Source organism: Oryctolagus cuniculus, chromosome 6, assembly GCF_964237555.1.
Source record: "Oryctolagus cuniculus chromosome 6, mOryCun1.1, whole genome shotgun sequence".
NCBI classification, from domain to species: Eukaryota; Metazoa; Chordata; class Mammalia; order Lagomorpha; family Leporidae; genus Oryctolagus; species Oryctolagus cuniculus.
The window spans coordinates 164,364,398-164,387,728 of record NC_091437.1 but is presented as its reverse complement, the minus strand read 5'-3'; the positions used below and the strand labels follow the sequence as shown (position 1 = coordinate 164,387,728).

Genomic DNA, 23,331 nt, shown 5'->3' with positions numbered 1-23,331 from the left:
AGCACCGGCCCCTCCATTTAATTTCTAATGCTTCAAAACCTACACACACACACCCTCACGTGTGTCACTTTACTATGCGGGTTAAATTTTGTTCAAATGAAGAGGGCTGCCATTTGTAATATTTCAACTTTCTCTTGTTCAGCGCTCCAAGAGCGTGTTCCATGCCTTCTCCCATTTACTTCTCCCAGTACTAAGACGAGGCAAGCGCAGCAGGTGTTCTCTCTGGCACAGCACCTTGCCCTGGAAATCAGAGTGCCTTGTTCATGGAAAGTGGACATTGGCCCCCAGGCCCTTTGCCCTATTCAGTGTTAGCCCATAACCTGCCACATTTTTTGTGGAAATAGTTGGATCAGGGCATTTGTTTTTTGCATGTTCTCTGTCCCCTTGATGATAATACTTTATACATACATAAATTTATAAGTATGGATGGGTACATATATACGGGCCGGCACCGCGGCTCACTAGGCTAATCCTCCACCTTGCAGTGCCGGCACACCGGGTTCTAGTCCAGGTCGGGCCACCGGATTCTATCCCAGTTGCCCCTCTTCCAGGCCAGCTCTCTGCTGTGGCCAGGGAGTGCAGTGGAGGATGGCCCAAGTGCTTGGGCCCTGCACCCCATGGGAGACCAGGAGAAGCACCTGCTCCTGCCATCGGATCAGCGCAGTGCGCCGGCCGCAGCGGCCATTGGAGGGTGAACCAACGGCAAAGGAAGACCTTTTTCTCTCTGTCTCACTGTCCACTCTGCCTGTCAAAAAACATATATATACACACATGTGCATACATATTTATATGCATGGATGCATACATATGTGAGGGAATTTTTAAGAAAGATTTATTGGCCGGCGCCGCGGCTCACTAGGTTAATCCTCCACCTTGCGGCACCGGCACTCCAGGTTCTAGTCCCGGTCGGGGCACTGGATTCTGTCCCGGTTGCCCCTCTTCCAGGCCAGCTCTCTGCTGTGGCCAGGGAGTGCAGTGGAGGATGGTCCAAGTGCTTGGGCCCTGCACCCCATGGGGGACCAGGAGAAGCACCTGGCTCCTGCCATCAGATCAGCGTGATGCACCGGCTGCAGCGGCCATTGAAGGGTGATCCAACGGCAAAAAAGGAAGACCTTTCTCTCTGTCTCTCTGTCTCTCTCACTGTCCACTCTGCCTGTCAAAAAAAAAGATTTATTTATTTTACTTGAAAGAGTTACACAGAGGAGAGGCAGAGAGAGAGGCAGAGAGAGAGAGAGAGAGAGGTCTTCCATCTGCTGGTTCATTCCCCAATTGGCCGCAAGGGCCGGAGCTGCACTGATCCGAAGCCAGGAACCAGGAGCTTCCTCCAAGTCTCCCACACGGGTATGGGAGCCCAAGGACCTGGGCTGCCATCTTCTGCTTTCCCAGGCCATAGCAGAGAGCTGGATCGTAAGTGGAGCAGCCGTGTCTTGAACCGGTGCCCATATGGGATGCCAGCACCACAGGCGGTGGCTTTACCCGCTACACTACAGCACCGGCCCCAAGGGGATTTTTAAAAGCTTTTTGATGTAAAAAATTTTTCAAAGTCATGTTTATGAGATGTGTTCAAAATGTTCATGGGAAATGCATTTTGTAGACAATGTATTTCAAATATTTTTGCACCGAATCAACCCTATATTTTGATTCCATTTCTCACAAACTGAATAAGCAGCGTGTGTGTGTGTGTGTGTGTGTGCCTGTGCCTGCACTAGGAGGAAGTGACTACAGTCAGGGATAAAAGGTCATTAACAGGGGGCTGCTGCTGTTCTCCCGCGTGGGCAGAGACCCAGGGCGTCCCTGAATCCCCAGTGCTGTGGGCGAGGGCTCTGTTCTGCCTGGCAGTGACCCTGGGAGAGATCCCAGCTCAGAGCAGGATGTCCTCCGGCTCGGATCCGTGGCCGGGGCAGGCTTCGCCCACGGGCTCCACAGGCAGACCAAGGGTCCCTGAGGATCTGTGGATCTAAGCAGCAGGAACTCGGCCGCCTCCCACGCCCTTCCTGGCTGTCTGGCCAGACAGAGTCTGCCTCCTCCAGTGGAGAAGTCAGTGCCATGTACGCTCCCCCGACAACCCCAGCCTTCAGGTGGGGTCTGTCCACTGTGGCCACGTTCTGCAGACCTGGGAAGTGCAGAGCAGAGCTGTGGAGGCCGGGCCCCTGCGAGCGAGCTTCCTCCATTGCTCTGAGTCAACCTGCAGAGCCGGGCGCCTTCTAGGAAAACTGCCCAGGCCCTGCTGTGGGAGTGGGGGAAGGGAAGGTTCCCGTGTGCAGACAGCGCGGGGCTGAGCCTGGAGCTCGTCACTGCTTTGGGCCCAGCTGCAGGCCTGCATGTGTCGGCTCCTTGGAGGTGCTCGGTTTCCTGGGGGAAACGGGAGAGTGGAGAGCAGAAGCCAGGGCTCCCCGAGATGAGCCAGCAGGGCCAGGAGAGACAGGGGCGTGTGTAACATTTTCTAGAACCTACTAGTAGGGAGATGGCTCAGACACTGGGGGTGTGAGTGCGGGGGGGAGTGGGGGCCAGACCCGAGGGAGGCACGAGAAAGCTCAGCTGGTCTGAGCATGCTCCGAGGGCCAGGAGCCCTTTCTTTTTTTTTTTTATTTATTTTATTTTTTTTGACAGAGTGGACAGTGAGAAAGACAGAGAGAAAGGTCTTCCTTTGCCGTTGGTTCACCCTCCAATGGACGCCGCGGCCGGCGCACTGCGCTGATCCGATGGCAGGAGCCAGGTACTTCTCCTGGTCTCCCATGGGGTGCAGGGCCCAAGCACTTGGGCCATCCTCCACTGCATTCCCTGGCCACAGCAGAGAGCTGGCCTGGAAGAGGGGCAACCGGGACAGAATCCGGCACCCCGACCGGGACTAGAACCCGGTGTGCCGGCGCCGCAAGGTGGAGGATTAGCCCAGTGAGCAGCGGTGCCGGCCAGGAGCCCTTTCCACAAAGGAATCTGGAGGGGGAAAAGGCAGAAGTGGAGCAGCCGCGGGGACTGTCCCGGGTCAGAGCTGCCCCTTAGTCTGGGCAGGAGTCTGGTGCTTGGAGGAGAGAAGAGGGTGTCCTGGCTTGGTCGGCTCAGGCTGCTGTAGCCAAGCAGCGTGGACTGGCAGCTGAGTTGTAATCGGCAGACGCTGCTTTCCTGTGGTTCTGAGGGCCACGAGCCCAGGCCCAGGCCCTCACAGTTGGCTGTCTTTTCCCTGTAAGCTCACCGTGTGGAGGGGTGGAGATGCCCTGTGGGTCTCTTCTGTGAGACTCCAGTCCCAGTGCCGAGGCCCTCACCTCCACAGCCTGATCACCTCCCACAGACCCCACGCTCTCTCCATGGCTGTGGGGCTGGGATTACAGCCCAGGAGCTCTGGGGGCGCACACGTGCAGACCGTAGCACCCCAGGGCACAGGGCAGAGGTGACGCAGGGTGGGGAGTAGCAGACTTGGCCTTGCTGAGAAGGAATGGGGCAGGGAGGGTTGAAGGCTGGGTCCAGGGCGAGTGGGTGTTTAGCACTGATTGCTGACTTTGTCCGTCACAGGACGGCGCAGAGACAGAAGCAGGTACGTGCTGTGGGGTGTATTTGAAGGAGCTGAAGGTGGTGGCGGGGAGACCGTGAAGGGGCCGCACCTGAAGTCCTAATGGAGGCAGCAATGGCTGGCTGAGCGGGTGGACTCTGGAGATAGGGAAGAGGCCGTACTGGAGGACTCGGTCATGGACAGGACGCGTGGGCTCCTCTGCCAGCTCCCTGCTCTCAGCGCTGGGCCTGTGTTTCCCCAGGGACGTGTTTTCCCAGGGCTTGCCTGACGAGTATGCCTTTGTCACCACCTTCCGGTTCCGCAAGACGTCTCGGAAAGAAGACTGGTACATCTGGCAGGTCATTGACCAGTACGGCATCCCACAGGTACGCACGGCACAGTGGCCACAGAGATTGCCGTTTCCTTCTCTTGGGGATGGCGTTGCCCATCGTCTTTGTTCTTCCCTCGGGAGGTTCAGGCCTGGCCCTGGAGAGGCTGAGTCTGGTGGGTGGAGACATAGGGAACGCCCAGGGCATGGCACACATCCAGCAGGTCTGAGGTCTTCTCCTGATGGTGTCCCAGCCCCAAGCACTCTGATGGGGAGGAGGGAGACCTAGTGCCTGTCCTCAGGAACTCTCCACCTCGCTAGCAAGGTGGCCACCAGCCCTGATGCCCTGACACCACCTCTGCTGGCTGCCTGAAATATCATGATACAGGGAAGAAAACTGGCCTGGGTGTGTCTCCTCCTTCTCTGTGTGGGCCCTGGGGCCAGCTGTTCATCTGGCTGGGTCTTGGTTTTCTTAGCTGTCCTCCAGAAAGCAGAGAGTCCCAGCCACGGATGGTTAGTGGGAGAATCAGGTGGGGCAGCACCAGCTGAGCACGTAGAACAGTGCCTGGTGCGTCAGAGCATGTGTCACAAGGCGTCCCTTCTTAGGGTACTGCCCAGGTTCCTCATGAATGACGTGCTGAGCCCTGACTTCACCCACCTCTGCTGAGTTTTGGTTTTCAGTTCCCACGAGGAAAGGCACGTCTCAAAATCCAGGCCGGCAGCGCCAGCTGCTGGTGTGGGTTAGGGCCAGTGCTGCCTTCAGGTCTCAGCCAACCCCACTTCCCCATGACCTTGGACCAGCTGTATGTGCGTCCCATCCTGCAAATGTGTGACCTGGGAGATCCAGTCCCACTTTTCTTCTGAGGTTGCAATGCAGTACAATCGCACTTCAGCAACTCCACTCGTGGGCTGCGGGCAGGGAGCCTCCAAAGCAGCCAGCTTTCTCCCCTGTGGTTAGATGGTGACCCTGGCCTCCTCGCCTTTCCCTGTCAGCGTTGCATGCTCTTAGTGTGAGCTGGCGGTGGCTCCGAGTGCCTCACAGGTCTCAGCCCTTTGGTGCTCACGACAGCCCTCCGCCTGGGCTCTGCTCGTAGAATCTTACAAAGGAGGCAGGTGAGCTTGCCCAGGTGCTCACCGGGAATGAGAGCGGGAGGTGGGATTTCTAGCCAGGCAGTAGCGCCCCCATGTCTGTGCTTTGAACCACACACTCAGCTGCTCCTGTTTGGAGCTGGTCCCAGGCAGTCCTGTGGAGGGTTTTATTGAAGCGCTCAGGGTTGCACTGAGATGCATCAACCTTCCGTGCTCCGCGGTGGGAGGCCCAGGGCTCTATGGAGGAGCCGAGAGTCTCCCTCAGGGACTGTCTTCTGGGGGAGAGCAAACAGCTCCTGGTGTCCGCTTCCACCTCCAGTGACTTGGGTCTTGCTTCTCCAGTTTCTCAGGGTCTGGGGCAGTGGGGCTGGGCGCCTGCCATGACATTCCTGCAGAGTGAGCCCATGCCACCCCCTCAGTCTGTGTTCTCTTCTTCCTTCCTGGCGTTTGCAGAGCGGCTCCCTGGGTGACTTGCCTGCATCCCCCTAGCTCCCCTTCTGCCAGAATGAGCCAGGGCGTGCAGCACTCTGGGGCTGTGCACATTTGGAGTCTGCCCTGTGGGGTCTCAGGCTCGTGTTCTAAGAGTCATGGGGAGAAATCACCAGATTCTCCATGTGCGTACCTGATCTGATGGATCTGAGACACACAGGACCTCCCCGAGGCCACCCCTGCTCAGGCCTGCTAGGGGCCGTCCCTTGCTCTGTGGCATGCTAGGGGTAGGAATGCAGAAGGGACAGCCATGTGCTGAAGAAGCTCCAGGGCTCACACAGGTGAGCTGCAGAAGACCCTGCTTACTCACAGTTATGCATATTTGAAGCCTCGGGTTATTAGCGAGGCTTTCTGCTTTTTCCTCTTCTCGTAGTATAAAAGCAGGCAATTGTGGTTAAAAAGAAATCTTTACCTTCCGTGGCGTAGCGAGTAAATCTGCTGCCTGAGGTGCTGGCATCCCGCATGGACACTGGTTTGAGTCCTCGCTACTCCACTTCCAGTCCATCTCCCCGCTGATGCACCTGGGAAAGCAGCGGAAGATGACCCATGTGCTCGGGGCCCCTCAGATGGGCCCAGCTCCGGTGGTTGCAGCCATTTGGAGAGTGAACCAGCAGATGGAAGATCTCTCTCTCTCTGTCTTTCAAGTAATAAATAAATAAAAAAAATACTAGGGCCTCCTTGGTTACACCAAGACCGTGCGAGTCCCCAGAGAGAAAGCAGATGGCTTGAGCTGCTATAAACTCTGTGGCTGGTTCTTTGCACTTCATGGCCACCGTCTTGCTCTTCAGGGCCACTCCTTCTTGTATTCTTTCACTCCTTCATTCCTTCAGTGCCTTTTGAGTGGGGCTGTGTGCCATGTGTTGTTCTTAGCCACTGCAGTGGTGAGAGAGGCAGAAGTGCTCTGTCTCCGTAGGGGGTAGGGAAGACAGCACATAGGTGAATGAAAAAATGAAAAGGATTATTTCATACAGTGCTGCAGGGCTGTGGAAATAAGGAAATATTTTTTAATTTTTTAATCCATTTATCCATTTGAAAGGCAGAGCTATAGAGAGGCAGAGGCAGAGAGAGAGAAAGTGGGAGGTCTTCCATTGCTGGTTCACTCTCCAAATGGCTGCAACAGCCGGAGCCGGGCTGATCCTAAGCCAGGAGCCAGGAGCCTCTTCTGGATCTCCCACATGGGTGTAGGGGCCCAAGAACTTGGGCCATCTTCTACTGCTTTCCCAGACCATAGCAGAGAGCTGGATCCGAAGTGGAGCAGTCAGGTCTCAAACTGGCGCCCATATGGGATGCTGGCACTGCAGGCGGCAGCTCCATCCACTACGCCACAGCACGGGCCCCAAAAGCAAGTAAATAACCAGCAAGCCTGGGGTGTGAGAACACATGGACAGGTTAGAATCCAGTCGTATGTGGTTGTCAGGGAAGGAATCATGCAAGGACGCCTGCGAGTGACTTGTGTGGCTTGTGATGACTAATGTGTGGAACAGTGCCTGTCATGCTATTGCCATACAAATGTCTTACATGTATAGTAACTCGTTTAGTCCTCATAGCAACGGCATGATGTTGCACCTGTTGTTACTGCTTCACAAATGAGAAAACCATGCAGGGAGGTTAAACGGCTTACCCCAAAATAGCAAAGTCATTAGATGAGTTTTGCAAGGGCATTTTAACGAAGTGAGTATGAGTAGTCTTAGGGGACTGTGGGGGTTAAGGAAACCAACCCACCTGGGCTAGAAGAGCAGGAAGCTCCCACCTGCTCCTGGGCCGGCTGGGGACAGGAGAAGGACACTGGGATGAACTGGAGGTGGTGCGTTCTGAACTCACCAAGGAGGGAGTCCCTGGTGAGCTGAGCCATGGAGCAAAGGCACCCTGGAACCCGAGGAAGCCGGGAGCGGTGGGAGCGATGAAAGCCCTCCTCTTTCCCTCTCTGTGTCCTTCAGTTCCCACTCCGAGGGACTTCCTGCAGCCTCACATCAACTGGAAGCCCCAGTGCTGTGTCTCGGGGAGCAGGCAAGGGCAGGATGTGAGTCGGGAAGATGAAGACCGCTCCCACGAGGTGGGACAGTCGTGTGTTCCGTCACTCACTAGCTCACCCAAGGAGTCCTGTTTTGTACTTGTTTTATGTTCTGTCCCTTCAGGCACCCATAGAGCACATCTCTTGCCCAGTAAGGCCTCTGACACCTGGTGTGTTGCTTGTACACAGGGAGTTCAGGGAGCACTGTACTGACCATGCAGAAGTGAGTGCACGGATGAGACCACATTGGCTCATTTTTCTTGAAAAGCAAACGGAAGTCAAGCTTTGTTCCCGAGCTTACCTTGTTCCTCAGGCGTTTTGCAAATGGCTGTGGGAATCCCAGGGACCTAGGCAGACATGGCACCTGCCATCAGGGGACTTCATGCTACTGGAGCCCCCACTTTATCCTCAAGATGAGAGACAGTGCAGGTTAACCAACGCAGATTGGACTGGAACCAGGCATCTGGCCTGGAGACGAGCCTGGTTGAGCCAAGCCCAGGGTTCTAACAGAATTGAGTGTGGTCAGCACTTCTGGTCAGTCTCTCTACTCCTCCGTTGTCTTGTACTCACACAAAAGCCTGCAGACCTACATGGCTCCTGCAGGCAGCTCTGTCTTTGGCCACCCCCTGGCTAATGTACGAATTCAATGATTCCATTTTGTGTAGGGCTTGGAGCAGTCTGCAAAGTAGGTGGTAGTAGCATCACCAAGGGGGACATCGAGGCTCAGAGAGCTGAAGTGTTTGGCCCAGGCTAGGCAGCAGCTGACTTGCTGGTCAGAGTCACAGCCAGGGCCGGGCTGGTCAGATCTGACTCTGAACTCTGCCCCCACCCCGACGCACACTGTTGCCGTGCAGCTCAGGGCACCCTGTCCCCGCTTCCCCAGGTCTCCATCCGGCTGGACGGAGAGAACAAGGCTGTGGAGTACAGCGCCGTGGGTGCCGTGATGGATGCCGTCAGAGTGGTCTTCCGAGGAACGCCGGTCAGCAACCTCTTTGACCGGGACTGGCACAAGATCGCCCTGGCCGTCCAGGCCCAGAACGTCTCCCTGTACCTCGACTGCAGGCTGGTGCAGACGCTGCCCATCGAGGAGCGGGAGAACATTGACATCCAGGGCAAGACCGTGGTGGGCAAGCGCCTCTATGACAGTGTGCCCATCGACGTGAGTACCAGGTGGGGGGAGGCGGGGCCTGGGAGCACCCACTCACATGCACCCCACGTTATCAAGTCATCGCCTTGACTGTCCTAAAGCGGGGGGCCCTGACCCGAACATCCCATTCCTGCTGCTGTGCCCAGCCTCTGCCTCCTTCCCAGATACTTGGGACGGGAGCTGGGTGGGCGGAGAAGACTAAGCCCCGCTCAGGAGCCTGCGGCACTCATTCCCAGATGAGCTCAGTCCTTGGCCCTCTCTGCTGGCGTCACATCAGCATCCCTTGACCTGGCTGTGTGCAGCATAGACCCGGCATCGGCTGCTTTTCAACAGGGCTTGGAGTTGGCCACTGTCATCCCAGCCCACTCGTCCCGAGACTCCAGCTGTTGGGACATGCCGGCTGCTGTGCCCGGAAGTGGCTGATGAGGACAGCAGGGTTGTGTGCTGACCGCAGCCTGCCTCTTCCTCTCTCTGCTGGGCCTGTGTCCCTGAAGGAGCTGGAGCAGACGCAGGGATGGAATTGTTGTGTTTGCTGAGCAGACAGTGAGATGCGAGGCTTCCAGGGCAGGAGAGCAAGCAGGGGCCATGCACCTGCTATGCCAAGGGCCTCCTGAGTCTGGCACGAGCCAGAAAGGGGCACAGGGCAGGGACGCTGGGTGTCCACATTCCCTCACCCATGATCCCTTGACAGAGGTCCGTCCCTGCATCCACGAATGTGTTCACCCACTCATCATGGGCTTAGGCCACACCCGCTGGCGTCTGGTGCCAACCCACTGCTGGGGACAGAGCCCAGGACAGGAAAGTCTCAAAGTGTGCAGGGAACTAGAGAGTCAGCCGCCACCAAGCTGCTGTCCTGAGGATGCGCAGGGCAAGGTCTGGTGGGACAGGTGAGGAGGAGAAGCGAGGGATGAGGGGCAGGGGAGGGCGACTTTCTGAGTAGGGGGAGCCGTGAGGGCAGAGCCTGCTGGCAGCTGGGGAAATGAGCCAGCTTGTGAGCCGGCAGCAGGCCTGGGGTTCTGTCCCTGCTCTCAAGAACCCTGGAGCCCAGAGGAAGATGGGGCACAGATGACCCAAGCTCGCAGGCTGCTGTGTTGTGCCTGTGCTGTGTGTGCAGGTGCAATGGGGTGCAGAGGAGGCCTGGTGATGCTTCTTGTCACTGGAGGCAAGGGTAAGGGTGACCTGGGGCCGTGTGGCACATCATACAGCCCACGGCAGGTGCGATCAGCAACCGTCTGTGGGCTCAGAGAGCCTGGGGCTAAGCCGCATGGTTCTCACGGAGTCTCAGACGGGGCTCACGCAGGTGACAGCATGCTGCAGGCTGCTGGCCAAAGGCTTTGTACTGTCAGAGCCCCCAGCTCCTCTGCACATGAGCCTGGGCACAGGGCCCCTCCCGCCCGGGCAGCTTGGTGGCCCCAGAGATGGGAGCCCCCTGCTCCTCTGCCTGTGAGCCTGGGCACAGGGCCCCTCCTGCCCGGGCAGCTTGATGGCCCCAGAGATGGGAGCCCCCTGCTCCTCTGCCTGTGAGCCTGGACACAGGGCCCCTCCCGCCTGGGCAGCTTGGTGGCCCCAGAGATGGGAGCCCCCTGCTCCTCTGCCTGTGAGCCTGGGCACAGGGCCCCTCCCACCCGGGCAGCTTGGTGGCCCCAGAGATGACGGAGGTGAGTGAGAGAAAGGCACAGCACACCCAAGACAAAGCCAGCTGGTCCTGAGTGACAGGCCATCACTTCTGCCACATGGGATTAATTAGAAGCAAGTCACTAAATCCGTTCTGTAACTTGGAAGGAGGGGTGTCGAGGCCTCTCTGGACACGTGTTCTGAGCAGGGCTGTGACCTGAGCAGGGGAGGGGGGGAGGCTGCTCCTTGTTCAGGGACTCTCCTGGTGGAGGGACCACATGCAGGGGCCTGGAGATGGCAGCACAAGGCTCTCTCTGACCCACCATGAGCTGGGGGCTTGCAGAGCACATGGGCGGAGTGCAGAGAGACCAGGTGCTGAGTGTCCATTTAAAAAGCCTGGTCGTTATAGACTGTGTGTGTGGTGTGTGTTTACAGCAGGATCGCTTTCATATAAATACATACATACGTAAACGCATATGCAGTTTTTAAATTGACACCTAGTTGCCCTGGGGTGGATGTTTGGCCCAGTGGGTGAGATGCTACTTAAGATGCCCATGGCACAGAATGCCTGGGTCCAAGTCCCGGTTCTGATCCTGAGTCCGGCTTCCTACTTTGCCCACCCTTGGGGTCAGCAGGTGAAGGCTCAGGGAGTTGAGTCCCTGCTGTCCATGTTGGGGACCTGGATTGAGTTCCTGGCTCCGGGTTTTGGCCTGGCCCAGCCCTGGCCATTGTGGGTATTTAGGGAGTAAACCAGTGAATAGGGGAGCACTCTTCCTCTGTTTCTCCAATTAAATAAGACTTGTTGCACATATGTGTAGGATATAGTAGATATTTTAATACCTGTCTACAACATATAAGGACAAAATAGGGGAAACTGGCATATCCATCCTCTGGAAGACTTCTCATGTCTTTATGTTGGGGACTCTACCCTGCTGTCCTGGCTGTTTTCAGCTACACAGTGAGTTGTTGCCCTTCTGTACTGTGGAATGTCACAAGTCACCCCTCCTGGCCACTGCCCATTCTCTCTCCACTGCCCCTTAAGTTTATGAAGGTTTTTGTACTTTAAGGTTCTGTGGTACCAGAGGTGATGAGCGGTGCACATTTTAGCTCAGACGTTCGCTCGGACAACTACGTGCAGGTGCTGAACGTGGGCGCCCTGAGCTTTGGAGACTTGTTGCAGTAGCATCAATAAGGGAGGTTCTTTTTTTTTTTTCTTTCAAAGATTTTATTTATTTCTTTGAGAAGCAGAGTTACAGACAGAGAAAGGGAAAGAAAGAGACATAGGTCTTTCACCCACTGGTTCACTCCCCAAATGGCCACAGTGGCCAGAGCTGGGCCAGTTCGAAGTCAGTGGCTTCTTCCAGGTCTCCCATGTGGTGCAGGGGCTGAAGCACCTAGGCCATCCTCTGCTGCTTCCCCAGGCCACAGCAGAGAGCTGGATCGGAAGAGGAGTGGCTGGGACTCTAACTGGTGCCTATGTGGGAATCCGCTGGCACTGCAGGCGGATGCTTAACCTACTATGCCACAGCGCCTGAGGGCGTGACTTAAGTAGAGCAGTGATGACACGGGGACAGGAGGAGACTGTATGCAGGACCTCAGAGCAGAAGGAAACTCCAGAGAAACCATGGTGTGTGCCCTGATCTTCCCATGCGTGTGGGCTGTCCCTTTTAGAAGGTGATGTGCTAGGACCTGCATGGGCTCCCTCCGAGGCCTAGCAGCGGAGCTCGGTGTGCGTCACCCCTGCATGGGAGCAGGAGTGACGGGGTTCCCCTCACACTCTTCCTATTTCCTTGTGTCCTCCGCAGTTTGACCTGCAGCGGATTGTGATCTACTGTGACTCCCGGCATGCAGAACTGGAGACCTGCTGTGACATCCCCTCCGGTCCGGTGAGCAGACTCTCACCTGGCGTGGCTGGGAGGGGCTGGGTTAGGGCTTGGGACCACAGCCAAGGCCCTGAGCATGTTGGCCATCAGAGTGTGGCCTGAGGAGGAGCCCAGGGACCATGCATGGCTTGGTACTGGTTCCCAGCCAATCAGGGTGTGGGTTGGGGAAGCCAGGTCGGGCTCATCCTTGAAGGCTGTTGCAGTGGGTGCCTTGGTCAGCAGGACACTGGTACAGGCCACGATGAGTCCCAGCTATGAGGAGCACAGGACGCAGAGCCTGCAGGGTGTCCCTAAGGAGGGTGTGCTTGTCAGTGCCACCAGTGTTCAGAGGAGGGGGAGGCTGCAGTGGCCCAGGCTGCCAGCAACACAGGGAGGTGGGGACATGGACAGCCTGGGAACCCTGCCTCCCCCCACCCCAACCTCTGTTACCCAATCCGACTTCCAAGGCTTGGTGGAAAGACAGAAGTAGCCATCGCCTGCTTCCCAGTGCTGGTGACCGAAGCCAGCATGCCGTGTCAGGTTGGCCGTGGTCCCAGAACACGGCAGGCACTTGGTGCGCGTGTGTCGGGGTTCTTGTGGGATGCAAGTGCACAGCCATCACTGGGTGTGTGCCATCGGAAGTTGAGGGATGACAGGAAGGTGGTGAGGGCAGGGAGAGGGGAGGGAGTGGAAGGGGGAAAGGGTAAGGATGACTCACTCTTCTGCATCTAGTGTGCGTGACTCTGAGGTACAACTTTTCCTGTACTGTTTTGTGAAATATTATGAGGTTATGATGGAAATGTCCTCGTGCCCATGCTATAGAGGTGAACATTGAGGCTTAAGGGGTTAAGAGGTTGCTACAGATTGCTGAGCTGGCCAGGAATGTCTGCTGCAGGGTTTTGGGAACCTGCCCCTCCCTCCCGCCCAGCCACGCTGTGCTCAGGCATCCCCAGGCTATTGAGGCCCCATCTGTTGGCCTGGAACCCTGAGAGCTCAGGCAACTGTGCCCCAGCTGGGCGAGCAGCCCGGGTCTGACCCTTGTCCTCTACTTGCAGTGCCAAGTGACTGTGGTGACGGAGCCTCCACCTCCACCTCCACCCCCGCAGCTTCCCAGGCCTGGCAGTGAACAGATTGGGTTTTTGAAGACCATCAACTGCTCCTGTCCACCTGGAGAAAAGGTACCGTCCAGCTACAGTGCCCCTTGGCCTTCGGCCCACTCCCTGGAGCAGAGCCAGGAGGGGCTGAGCTGGGAGTTTCCCATCATGCACCTGGCACCCTGGGCGGGATGTTCTTTGGATCCCCTGTTTGTTGATACTTGTGTGCTCTGGGAGGGAGAGCCGCAGGCTGGGATTAATGTTTTCCTGGAGTTAATCATGTGTTCTGAGGGTTTTCTGGCTCCACCCAAGGGCAACCAAACCCACCGAGATGTCATTCAAGAGTACGACTCAGAATATGACAGCAAAGCAGGGTCAGGTCGGCTCACTTCTCTCTCCTCTGAGTCTCCTGTCATTTGTGTTACACTCTGCACATATCTGAGTCAAGTTCGTGCCTTTGCCGACTGTTAGGCTACGCTGAGCGGCTCCTTATGTTTCTGAACTCTGAGTTGGTCTGTGTGTGTGCACCAGTGACCTTGGGTAAGGAAACTCACCCCCAGGGATGACAGAACTATGCTGGGGACATCTCCATGGGACTTGCTGGGCCGACACCCGCTGGGCGCTGCCCACCACCCAGCAGCTCCTGATGAGAAGGTGCAGCGAGAGTTCAAGTGAACTGGAGTGGCTGCACTTTAGACATCTGAGTGGCAGGTTTCCCTTCTCTCCTGCTCGCTTGGCCTTCAAGCCCTCCCTTGCCAAGCCCTGGGGAGCAGGGAGCCCTCAGGAGCCCTGGGCGGATTGCTGGGAGGCCGAGAGAAAGCCAGCCCAGCTGTGCTGTAGCTAAAGCTTTTCTGGGCAGTGGCTGAAGCTGAGACGCCCCAGGCCTGGCTGTCCGGGTAGGGGATGGGGGAGGCAGAGGAAGGAGCCAGGCTGTGCACTCGCAGTGTGGCAGTGGCTCCTCTCATACCCGCCCCGGCAGGCTGAGGTCTGCCGTGCCCAGTCTGTTGATCCATTCTCGCACGTGTGTGAAATAGCAGCTGTCTGACCCCTGGTCCTTTGGGGCCCTTGTAGCAGCTAAGAGCCCTCCCTGAGAGGGGCGGTGGCCATGTGTGGTTTGCTTCCTGCCGCTGTGCACACGCAGGCTGTGCCAGGGAGTGTGGCCAAAGCCAGCTTTATGCATGCCTGTGCTGTGGATGTGTCCCACCCAAGGCTCCTGTGGTCTCTGGCAGGACCCCAGGAGGGGATTCTGGGGTCAAGCCAGCCTGCCCCCCCCCCCCCCCGTCTTTCCCCTCTCTGGTGTACAAACAGCAGGGGGCTCCCGACTGGACCTCAGTGTGGTTTAATGAGACCCCTCCCCACCCCAGGCCACTACTGCCACCCTTAAGAGTCCCATGTTGGATCCCTGGGTGCCTTCTGGCCCCCTCTCTGTCCCCTTTCCCCCTCCACTACAGGCCAGGCGAACGCATCTGCCTCCTTGCAGGGTTGGGGCTCTTTCTTGCTGTCCAGCACTTGGGTGTGTGGTGCCTTCTGCCACCTCCCCACTCCCTTCCTCCCTCCTGCCTCCTCCTTTCCAGACATCTGCAAGGAATCTCTGTAGAGCACATTACCTCTCCCCTCCTGCCCTCTCTTCTTCCCATCTCTCCTTCCATTATTCGCCATCCACCCACTCAAGATCCGTATTTTCAGCACCCGCCAGTTCTGAGACACCGTATTCCTTTTGTGTCCCTGTGCCCCCTCAACCAGACCCATTTGACTGAAAACATCTGCCTGTCTACTTCCCCAAGATCGTGACTTCCCAGGACTGGAGACCGAATCTTTTCATGTCTGTGTTCTCCGTGGCTAATACATATCCTGGTAGAGAGAAGGCTGCCCTATAATGGCTGAATCGATGGATACGTGGGTCAGGGCTGGAGAGGTGGGTGGACAGGGGTAAGGAAACACACCCTCTCTTCCTCCTCCTGGGACCAGCTTCCTGCTCAAGGCTGTCGGTCACCTCAGAGCCGCAGTCTGGGTGGCACGGCCCAGCAGCCCTGCCCTTGCGCAGCCAGTGCTCCGTGTTGGACCCATGAGCACTGCTGTGTGCTGTGTGCATTGTGCTCTGCCCTGAGGTTTGAAGACAGATGGATCCAGGGGCTGAGACGAGCCACAGCCCACTCTGGTTTGGGAGCCTCAGAGCTTCCTGTCAGTCTGTTTGGGAGCTTCCCAGGCACAGGTGGCCTGCTTCTGCCCTGCACCAGCGAGGTCAGTGGGGAAGAGCCTGCACCCTCTCATGAAGTGGACATCGCCTCTGACCCCTCCATCTTCATTTCTATCAAAAATGCAACGCAGGGGCCAGGGAGGCTGAGAATTGCCCCTTGGAGACAAAACTCTGGCCACAGGTAGACTTTGGTTCAGTGGTTCCTAGTGAGTGGTTCACTCACTTTGCAAAGCTTCTCGATTCTTAGTGAGGTCCACGTGATACCTGACATGTGTGCAAGCAAACACCACGGTAAGTGTGGACCATGCACAGGGCAGCCTGGTGGGAACAGTGGGAGCTGTGCATCCTTGTGTGTGTGCTAATGACAGCTGGGATACATTTGAAAGCCTGCTCCTAAGGTGGCCCAGTGCAGGGGTGCAGTGTGGTGGGTGCGCCCAGGTGAATGGGTGTGGTGTCACTTTCCTTTACAGTAATGTGACATTTCCACAGGTAAAACCATATGGGCTGTGTTGTGTTTGATTTTAGTAATGCAATGTAAGGGAACTCTAGGAAGTTAATGGAAAATGCATATTATGAAAAAAGCTGTATGCTGCTAAAAGATTATTTACTTACTTGTTTATTTGAAAGGTGGTGTTAGATCTTCCATCCACTTGTTCACTCCCCAAATGGCTGTGGTGGCCCGGGCTGGGACAGGCTGAAGCCAGGAGCCTGGAATTCCATAAGGGTCTCTCACGCAGGTGTCAGGGGTTCAAGTATTTTGGCCAACCTCTGCTGCCTTCCCAGGTGCATTAGCAGGGATCTGGATTTGAAGTGGAGCAACCAGGACTCGAGCCGGTGCCCATACGTGATGCCGGCATTGCAGGCGGCAGCTTAACTTGCTGTGCCACGATGCTGGCCCTGACAAAAACTGTACATTGATACCATATTTCTTGCATTAAAACAAACTTATCTTTTAGTTTAATTTTCCATGAACTTTATATTTTCACACACCAACAAATTGCAGATCCCATTTTTAAATCCAGTAATGCGATCTTTTACACATTTTTAAGACTGAACAAAGATTGTGCTTAGCAATAGCTCTTAGGCAGGTTTTATATTTTAGTGAACAGAAACAGTAAGAATCAACAGCAGGCTACGTAATTCTCCTTTGAATTGCAGTGATGCCATGATATATTCAGATGAATATAGGCCATGGTCAGTGTTTGGTTTTGGGTGGAGACTTATGTATTTGTTTATATTGTATATTGGCACGTTATAATTTTATAAATTTATGAGGTGGGGTGGACATTTGGCCTAGCAGCTAAGACTCCACTTGAGACATCCCACATTGGAAAGCTCAGGTTCATGTCCCAGCTCCTCCACTTCTGATCCAGCTTCCTGCAGATGCACACACAACCTGAGAGGCAGCAGGTGCTGACTCAAGCCCTTGGGTCCCTGCCTCCCATGTCCTGGGTGGAGTTTCTAGCTCTTGGCTTTGGCCTGACCCAGCTTTGGCTGTTGTGGGCATTGGGCAGTGAACCAGCACATGGGCGTTCTCTCTGTCTGTCTCAGTCCTTCAAACAAACAAAATAAGTAAAAGTTTTAAAAATTGTATATATTCGTGGAGTAGAGAGTGAGTCCATGAGTGTGTACCATGTGGAATGATGAAATTGATATTAACAAATCCACCAGCTCAGATACTCACCCATCCCTGCTGCCTGCCCTCTTCCCTGTGACCTTGGGCCAACAGCTGGCCTTTCTCCCTGCTCTGCCCTCCAGCTGCTGCCGTCAGTGAGACCCTGTGGCTCTCATGTTTCTGTGCCGGGTTTGGAGGCCGTGACATGGATCTGCGGCTCAGGGACGGGGGCTCTGTGCTCCATCAGCCAATTCCTTCAGCCAGCTCACCAGTCAGCACTGGACTCACTAAGTGCCCGGCTTTTGAGCACACACAGTGGATACCCAACTGATGATGAGAGAGGGGAGAAAGTAATGAAAGCGGAGTCTGACTCACTTCCTTGTGTCTTCCTTCCTCTAGGGTGAAAAGGGCTCCAGTGGCCCCGTGGGACTCCCTGGTCTGAAGGTCGGTGCCCGTGGCACAGGTGCAATTCAGAGCCTGTGTCCCTTAGCCTTGGTCTCCGTGTCAGGAAGAGACAAGTCCATTAGATTGGCGCCTGCCAGTCTCATGGCCCCTGTTTCTCAGTGTGTCACTGTGCGCGAGGAAGGGTGTGATGGCCAGGGCTGGGCTCAGAACTCAGCTCCGATAGCCTTGCTCTCCATGGCTGGTTAACTCTGCATCAGTCCCTTGAAGCTGCTGCATTCCAAAAGTGGCCAAGGGTTGGGCTTTTAAGACTTAAGTAAATTGCGTGAAAGTCTTTTTACATAAAAGCTGCAAGCTCACTAACTGTACAAGCCAGAGGGGGCTCCCTGGGGTGACTTCTCTCCTGGGTCACCAGCCACCTGCCTCCCCTCCAGCCTCCTCAGGTCTGCAAAGTTATGGGGCCTAAGGGGCCGCCTTCTCTGTTGCAGCTTTGGTTTCAGAAAACTGAGACCTGGAGAGGTGGCAGTGCCCACAAGCAGCTAAAGCCTGGGTGCTGAGTGCCAGCTGTGGCATGGCTGTGGGCAGCTGTTTGACAGAGAGGCTGAGCGTGGTGGAGACAAATGGAGACCCCTGGGCCTCTCTCCTCTCCCACTCCTTGTCCCTTCTTAGGTCCCTTGCCCCTAGTGCAGTTCCATGAGCCTTACTCTCCCCTCCCCCACCTGTGTCTTTCTCTGTGTCTCCCTGCAGCCCCCTCCCCTTCCGAGTGTCTTAGTCTGTCTTTCAGCACATCATTTTTCTGCACCTGCACAGGGCCAGGCCCCAGTCAGCTCCAGGGTTGGGGGAGGCTCAGACAGGCCCCATCCCCGAGCACCTGAGTCTGGTGGTGCAGGTAGACCTGTGGGCAGATACAGTGGATTCCTTTCTGCCTGCTGCTTTCTCCTCTCCCGCTGGATCCCCGGGGGTAGTTGCCATACACCTGCTGTGTGCCAGGCTCCAGAAAGCACTGTGGTTCGATTACCTTGGCTGTGCCCACTGCTTTAATGCAAGGTCCAGCACAGAATAGGGGGTCGATGCTTACTGAATGAATGGTACCAAATGCTGTGCCAACTCCGCATGAGAGGCAGCATTTGTGACACTGAGGGCTGAGGATGGTGAAGGCACTGGTCTGGTGACATGTGCCACCTTTGGCTGGACGTCCCCCTCCTGCTGGCCTTCCTCTCTGCCCTCTGTCCATCCTCTTCTCTGTCCCTTTCTCTCTCTCACCTCCCTCCTGACCTGTAGGAGCCTCCTTCACCTCCTCATCTCATCCTCTCCCCTGCCTCTCTGCACTGGCTTTGCCGGGGCGGGGAGTCATGGGCTTACACCACACTGTTTCCTCCCTCTTGTACACACTCACACACACATCATTTCACACTCATTTACATCATCATATGCATTCACTCTTACAACACTGTCCATAATGATCACGTGCACATGTGCATACATGCACACGCATCTCACAGAACTCACACTCCTGTATGTATGCATACAGCCCATATACACTTACACTCACACATGCTCACACCCAGCCCCACACGCTTTCTCATAGTCCCAACACTTACACACACATGCACACTCACGCATACTCACTCACATACACTCACACTGTCACATACATACACAGTCACACATTCATATGCACATACACTCACACACATATATACACTCATATACTCACACAGCTCACACACCCATACACATACACACACACTCACAATACAATTATACACTCACACATATTCATATACTCACACACATACATGCTCACTCCCACTTACACATACACATACACTCATACACTCACACCTCACTCATACACATGCACGCAGACTCACACTCATACACATACACAAACACTCATAACTCAGTTATACTCATAATTACACACATATACACTCACACCCCCATACACATACACACACACTCACAATACAATTATACACTCACACATATTCATATACTCACACACATACATGCTCACTCCCACTTACACATACACTCACACAATCATACACTCACACCTCACACCCCCATACACATACACACACACTCACAATACAATTATACACTCACACATATTCATATACTCACACACATACATGCTCACTCCCACATTCATACACTCACACCTCACACACTCATACATACACTCACACCTCACACACATACACATGCACACAGACTCACACTCATACACACTCACACATTCACACACACTCATATCTCAGTTTTACTCATACACTCATAATCACACACATACACACTCACACATATTCATACATGCACACATACAGATACACACTCAAACACTCACATATACGCACTCACACATTCCCCCTGTCCACCTGTCCTCCTTGGTGAGGGTGCCCCTTGTGCTGAGGGGCACAGCTCAGGGTGGCCCAGGGTTCTCGTGGGCCCTGCAGGAAGGAGTGTGGGGGATTCTGCCTCACCTAGTGTGCCAGGCCAGAACCTCAGCCCTTTGCTGTCAGACACAGGAGAGGAGCAAAGACCCCGGGGGTGCACCTGGGCCCACAGCAGAGAACGGGTGTCTGAGATGGGGGCTCTCTCCTGGGGACTGCGCCTGTCCTGTAGGGGCTCACAAGGCAGGAGAGCTGCCCCTTCTGAGATTCTGGCCCCTGCTCACATGAACAGTGTGCAGTGTTCTCCTGCACTGGCTTTCCCAGGTTGGCCTTAGTCCCTGGAATCTTGATGTGGAGGGTGACAGGATGCTTCTTTGCTCCCCAGAAGTGGGTCACGTGGCTCCATGGTGCAGGTGGCCATGACAGCATCAGCTGCCTCGAGGGGGCTGCAGCCAGTCTGGCCATGGCGCCTGTGTGGGCAGGAGCCCTGACAGAGAAACTAACGCATGCTCGTCTCTGGTTTCAACCCTCAGGGGGACATGGGAGCCACTGGACTGATGGGTGCTCCTGGACCCAAGGGAGAGAAAGGTGACACGGTGAGTAACGTGCCACTTCTGGGTGCGGCTGGACCACCTGGCTGATGTGGGAGACCCTGGGTCCCCAACACCCCACTTCAGTCTTGCAGATCAGCAAGTGTGGGCTGATTATCTGGTGGGTGCCAGCCACAGTGCCCATAGCACCCTCAGGCTGAAGCCAGGGCTCCTCTCGTTGGCCAGGGACAGTCTGCTGGACATGGCCTTGTGGCCTCTTAGCCTCGCCGTCACCAGCCCATGCTTCCCAGCCATGATCCTCCACCCAGACTGGCCATTTGTGGTGTGTTCCTCACTCTGACCATCGCACACCTCCTCCCTCTGCTGAGAATAACGCATCTGCCCTGTTTCCGGTCACATCCCGCTCAGCCTGCCTCCTGCTGTCTCAGCGTCCACACTGAGCTGGTGTCAGACTCTGCAGGGAATCTGCCTGACTTCCAGTGTTTCCACACCAGCTGCACTTCCTCCATCCCACCATCAGGGGGCTCCTGGTGACGTCACAGCATCGCCGACACGTGGCCTAGCATGAACTGTGTTCATGGATCCTCCAGCTGCAGGGTGAATGCTGCTGATACAAGTTCAGGAAAGACCTCTGGAGACGAGCAAGTCACGGTTCAGGGCAGGGCCTCAGGAGCTGAAAAAGCCGGGAAACGCATTCTGGCTCCACCGCAGTGCTTAACCTCTCTGTTTTCCGTATCTGCACAATGGGTTCACAAAAAAACCCATGCAGTTGCATTTTGAGGGTTAAAGGAGTTAATGCAGGCAGACGCTTTAGAACGGTGTTGGAAACAGAGTGCGTGCCGTTTTCTCTGGTCCATTGACCCTTGTCCTCCAGCACGGCACCATACAGGAAGTATCGGCAGCACCGATAGCTGTCCTTGGCTCCAGCTTTCATTCGCTGTGTGGCCTTGGGCAGGCCTCTTTACCTCTCTGAACATTGTTTTAGCAGAATGAGAACCCCAGCTATTCCATGGTGGAAGGTAGCGGATGACCGTTGCTCTTTTTGGTGTGACTGTACTGAGTTTAGTGCAGTCTGACTCTCGGTGCTAGACAGTGAGACACAGTCTGTTGCCTTGAAGGGAGCCAGGCAGGTGCAGTCCCCTCAGGAGCCCATGTCAGAGATGCCCATCTGCTCTTCTGCTCAGGTGCTTCATGCACACTCGCTCGCTCACTCCTTACACCAAGCTTCACACGGCGTCATCACGTCTCCCCTGGGAATGATGCTGCCTTTTCAGACCTGAACCACCTGCCCTCGATGGTACAGGCTGCATGTGGCCAAGACAGGCAGGCTCTGCACCTGCCTGCTTCGCTCTGAGCCCTGTCCCCTGTGCTGTGCATCTCTGCCCACTAAGTGTAGAAAGCAAACACCTGCTGGCACCAGGTGACAGGGGAATGTGAACAGCACCTGCTGTATTCTGGCTCAGTGCGCCATTCTCTATGCTCCCTAAATCTGTTGTCAATACGGTGAGCTGAGGCCTTGTGGGATGCTTGCCTTGCACGTTAACAAGCTGAAGCTCAGAGAAATGTGGTCACTTAGACAAGTGTGGCTCACAGCTACGCACGTGGGTGCAGGAGGATACGAAATGCCAGGCCTGTTCCTCTCTCCTCCACCTCTGGAACAAGACTCCCTCTCCATCGACTGCTGCCTGTTGTAGCTGGGCTCCCAGGCAGGGCGAGCAGCAGAACCTGGCTCGGAGTCGGGGAGAGCCGCTGGCCTCAGGCCAGCTGGAGTACAAACACGCATGTGCACCAGAACCCCATTTCCCAAGGTGGAATCGTCATCAGTATCGCCTGCCAGGTGCCATCTGGAGTTTAAAATTATAACAAGTGAACTGGGTTGGGGGAATCAGTGGTGAGGCTCCACAGGAGGTTTGTGCTTACAGAGGAAGGACTCTGTCTGAGGATAGAGCGGTGGAGATTACGTGAGCTGAAGAACAGAAAGAGCAGTGAAAAAAATGGGCGGACTCTCAGATGTGGAGGACCGGGGTGTGCACCGGGGTGTGCAAGCTGGAAATTAGAGTACCGAGAGGGAGGAGCAGGGAAGTGCTCCAAGAAGTGATGGCCGAGGATACCCCAGACTTGATGAAGGGGTGACTGCCGCCAAGATACTCAATGAGCTGCAATTCGGATCATCACAGAGAAATCTGCGCTTACAGACACCACCCCAAAAGTTCAGGAACACAAGAAAAAGCTTTGAAAGCTGAAAGAGAGAAAAGTGACTCATCAAGTCCAAGAAACTACATCAAGATTAATAGCTAACTAGTCCCAAGCCAACTAGTCATCAGCTAGCTAGTCATCAGCCAACTAGTCATAACCCAACTAGTCATCAGCTAACTTGTCATAAGCCAACTAGTCATCAGCCAACTAGTTATCAGCAGTAATGGGGGCCAGAATGAGTGGGGGGCTAAGTTCAGAGTAACCGTCATAGCAGCGTATTGCTGGATGCTTGACAAAAATGCCTGTAATATGTACAAACACAGTGGCTTGACAAAGGGGGCAGGGGATTAGGATTAAAAAGGAGCGTGTGCTGCTGTGTGTCACTGGAAGTCTGGGGGTCCTGCTGAGTTAAGACATATGTGGCAACAAAAACTACAGTGAAAGCATCACTAAGGAGAGTCAAGTGTTACCTAGGACATGCTTAATTTTTTTTTTTTTGACAGGCAGAGTGGACAGAGAGAGAGACAGAGAGAAAGGTCTTCCTTTTGCCGTTGGTTCACCCTCCAATGGCCACCGCGGCCGGTGTGCTGTGGCCGGCGCACCGCGCTGATCCGATGGCAGGAGCCAGGTACTTCTCCTGGTCTCCCATGGGGTGCAGGGCCCAAGCACTTGGGCCATCCTCCACTGCACTCCCTGGCCACAGCAGAGAGCTGGCCTGGAAGAGGGGCAACTGGGACAGAATCCGGCGCCCCGACCGGGACTAGAACCCGGTGTTCTGGTGCTGCAGGCGGAGGATTAGCCTATTGAGCCACGGTGCCAGCTCATGCTTAATTTAAAAGTAAATACAAACTTA

The 23,331-nt window shown here is 55.4% G+C and overlaps 1 protein-coding gene across 2 annotated transcripts in view; it reads left to right on the top strand.

Annotated features, from left to right (window-relative positions):
* COL22A1 (collagen type XXII alpha 1 chain) overlaps positions 1-23,331 on the top strand; it is a 261,951-nt gene that overhangs the window by 55,812 nt on the left and 182,808 nt on the right. For both annotated transcript variants that reach the window (XR_011389346.1, XM_051844068.2), the window contains exons 6-11: positions 3,747-3,870; positions 8,285-8,560; positions 11,968-12,048; positions 13,080-13,202; positions 17,330-17,374; positions 20,265-20,327. Coding sequence is in view for 1 of the 2 variants with exons in the window: in XM_051844068.2 (XP_051700028.2) it covers positions 3,747-3,870; positions 8,285-8,560; positions 11,968-12,048; positions 13,080-13,202; positions 17,330-17,374; positions 20,265-20,327 (712 nt within the window). In the remaining variant the exon portion in view is untranslated. The remainder of the gene's footprint in view (positions 1-3,746; positions 3,871-8,284; positions 8,561-11,967; positions 12,049-13,079; positions 13,203-17,329; positions 17,375-20,264; positions 20,328-23,331) is intronic.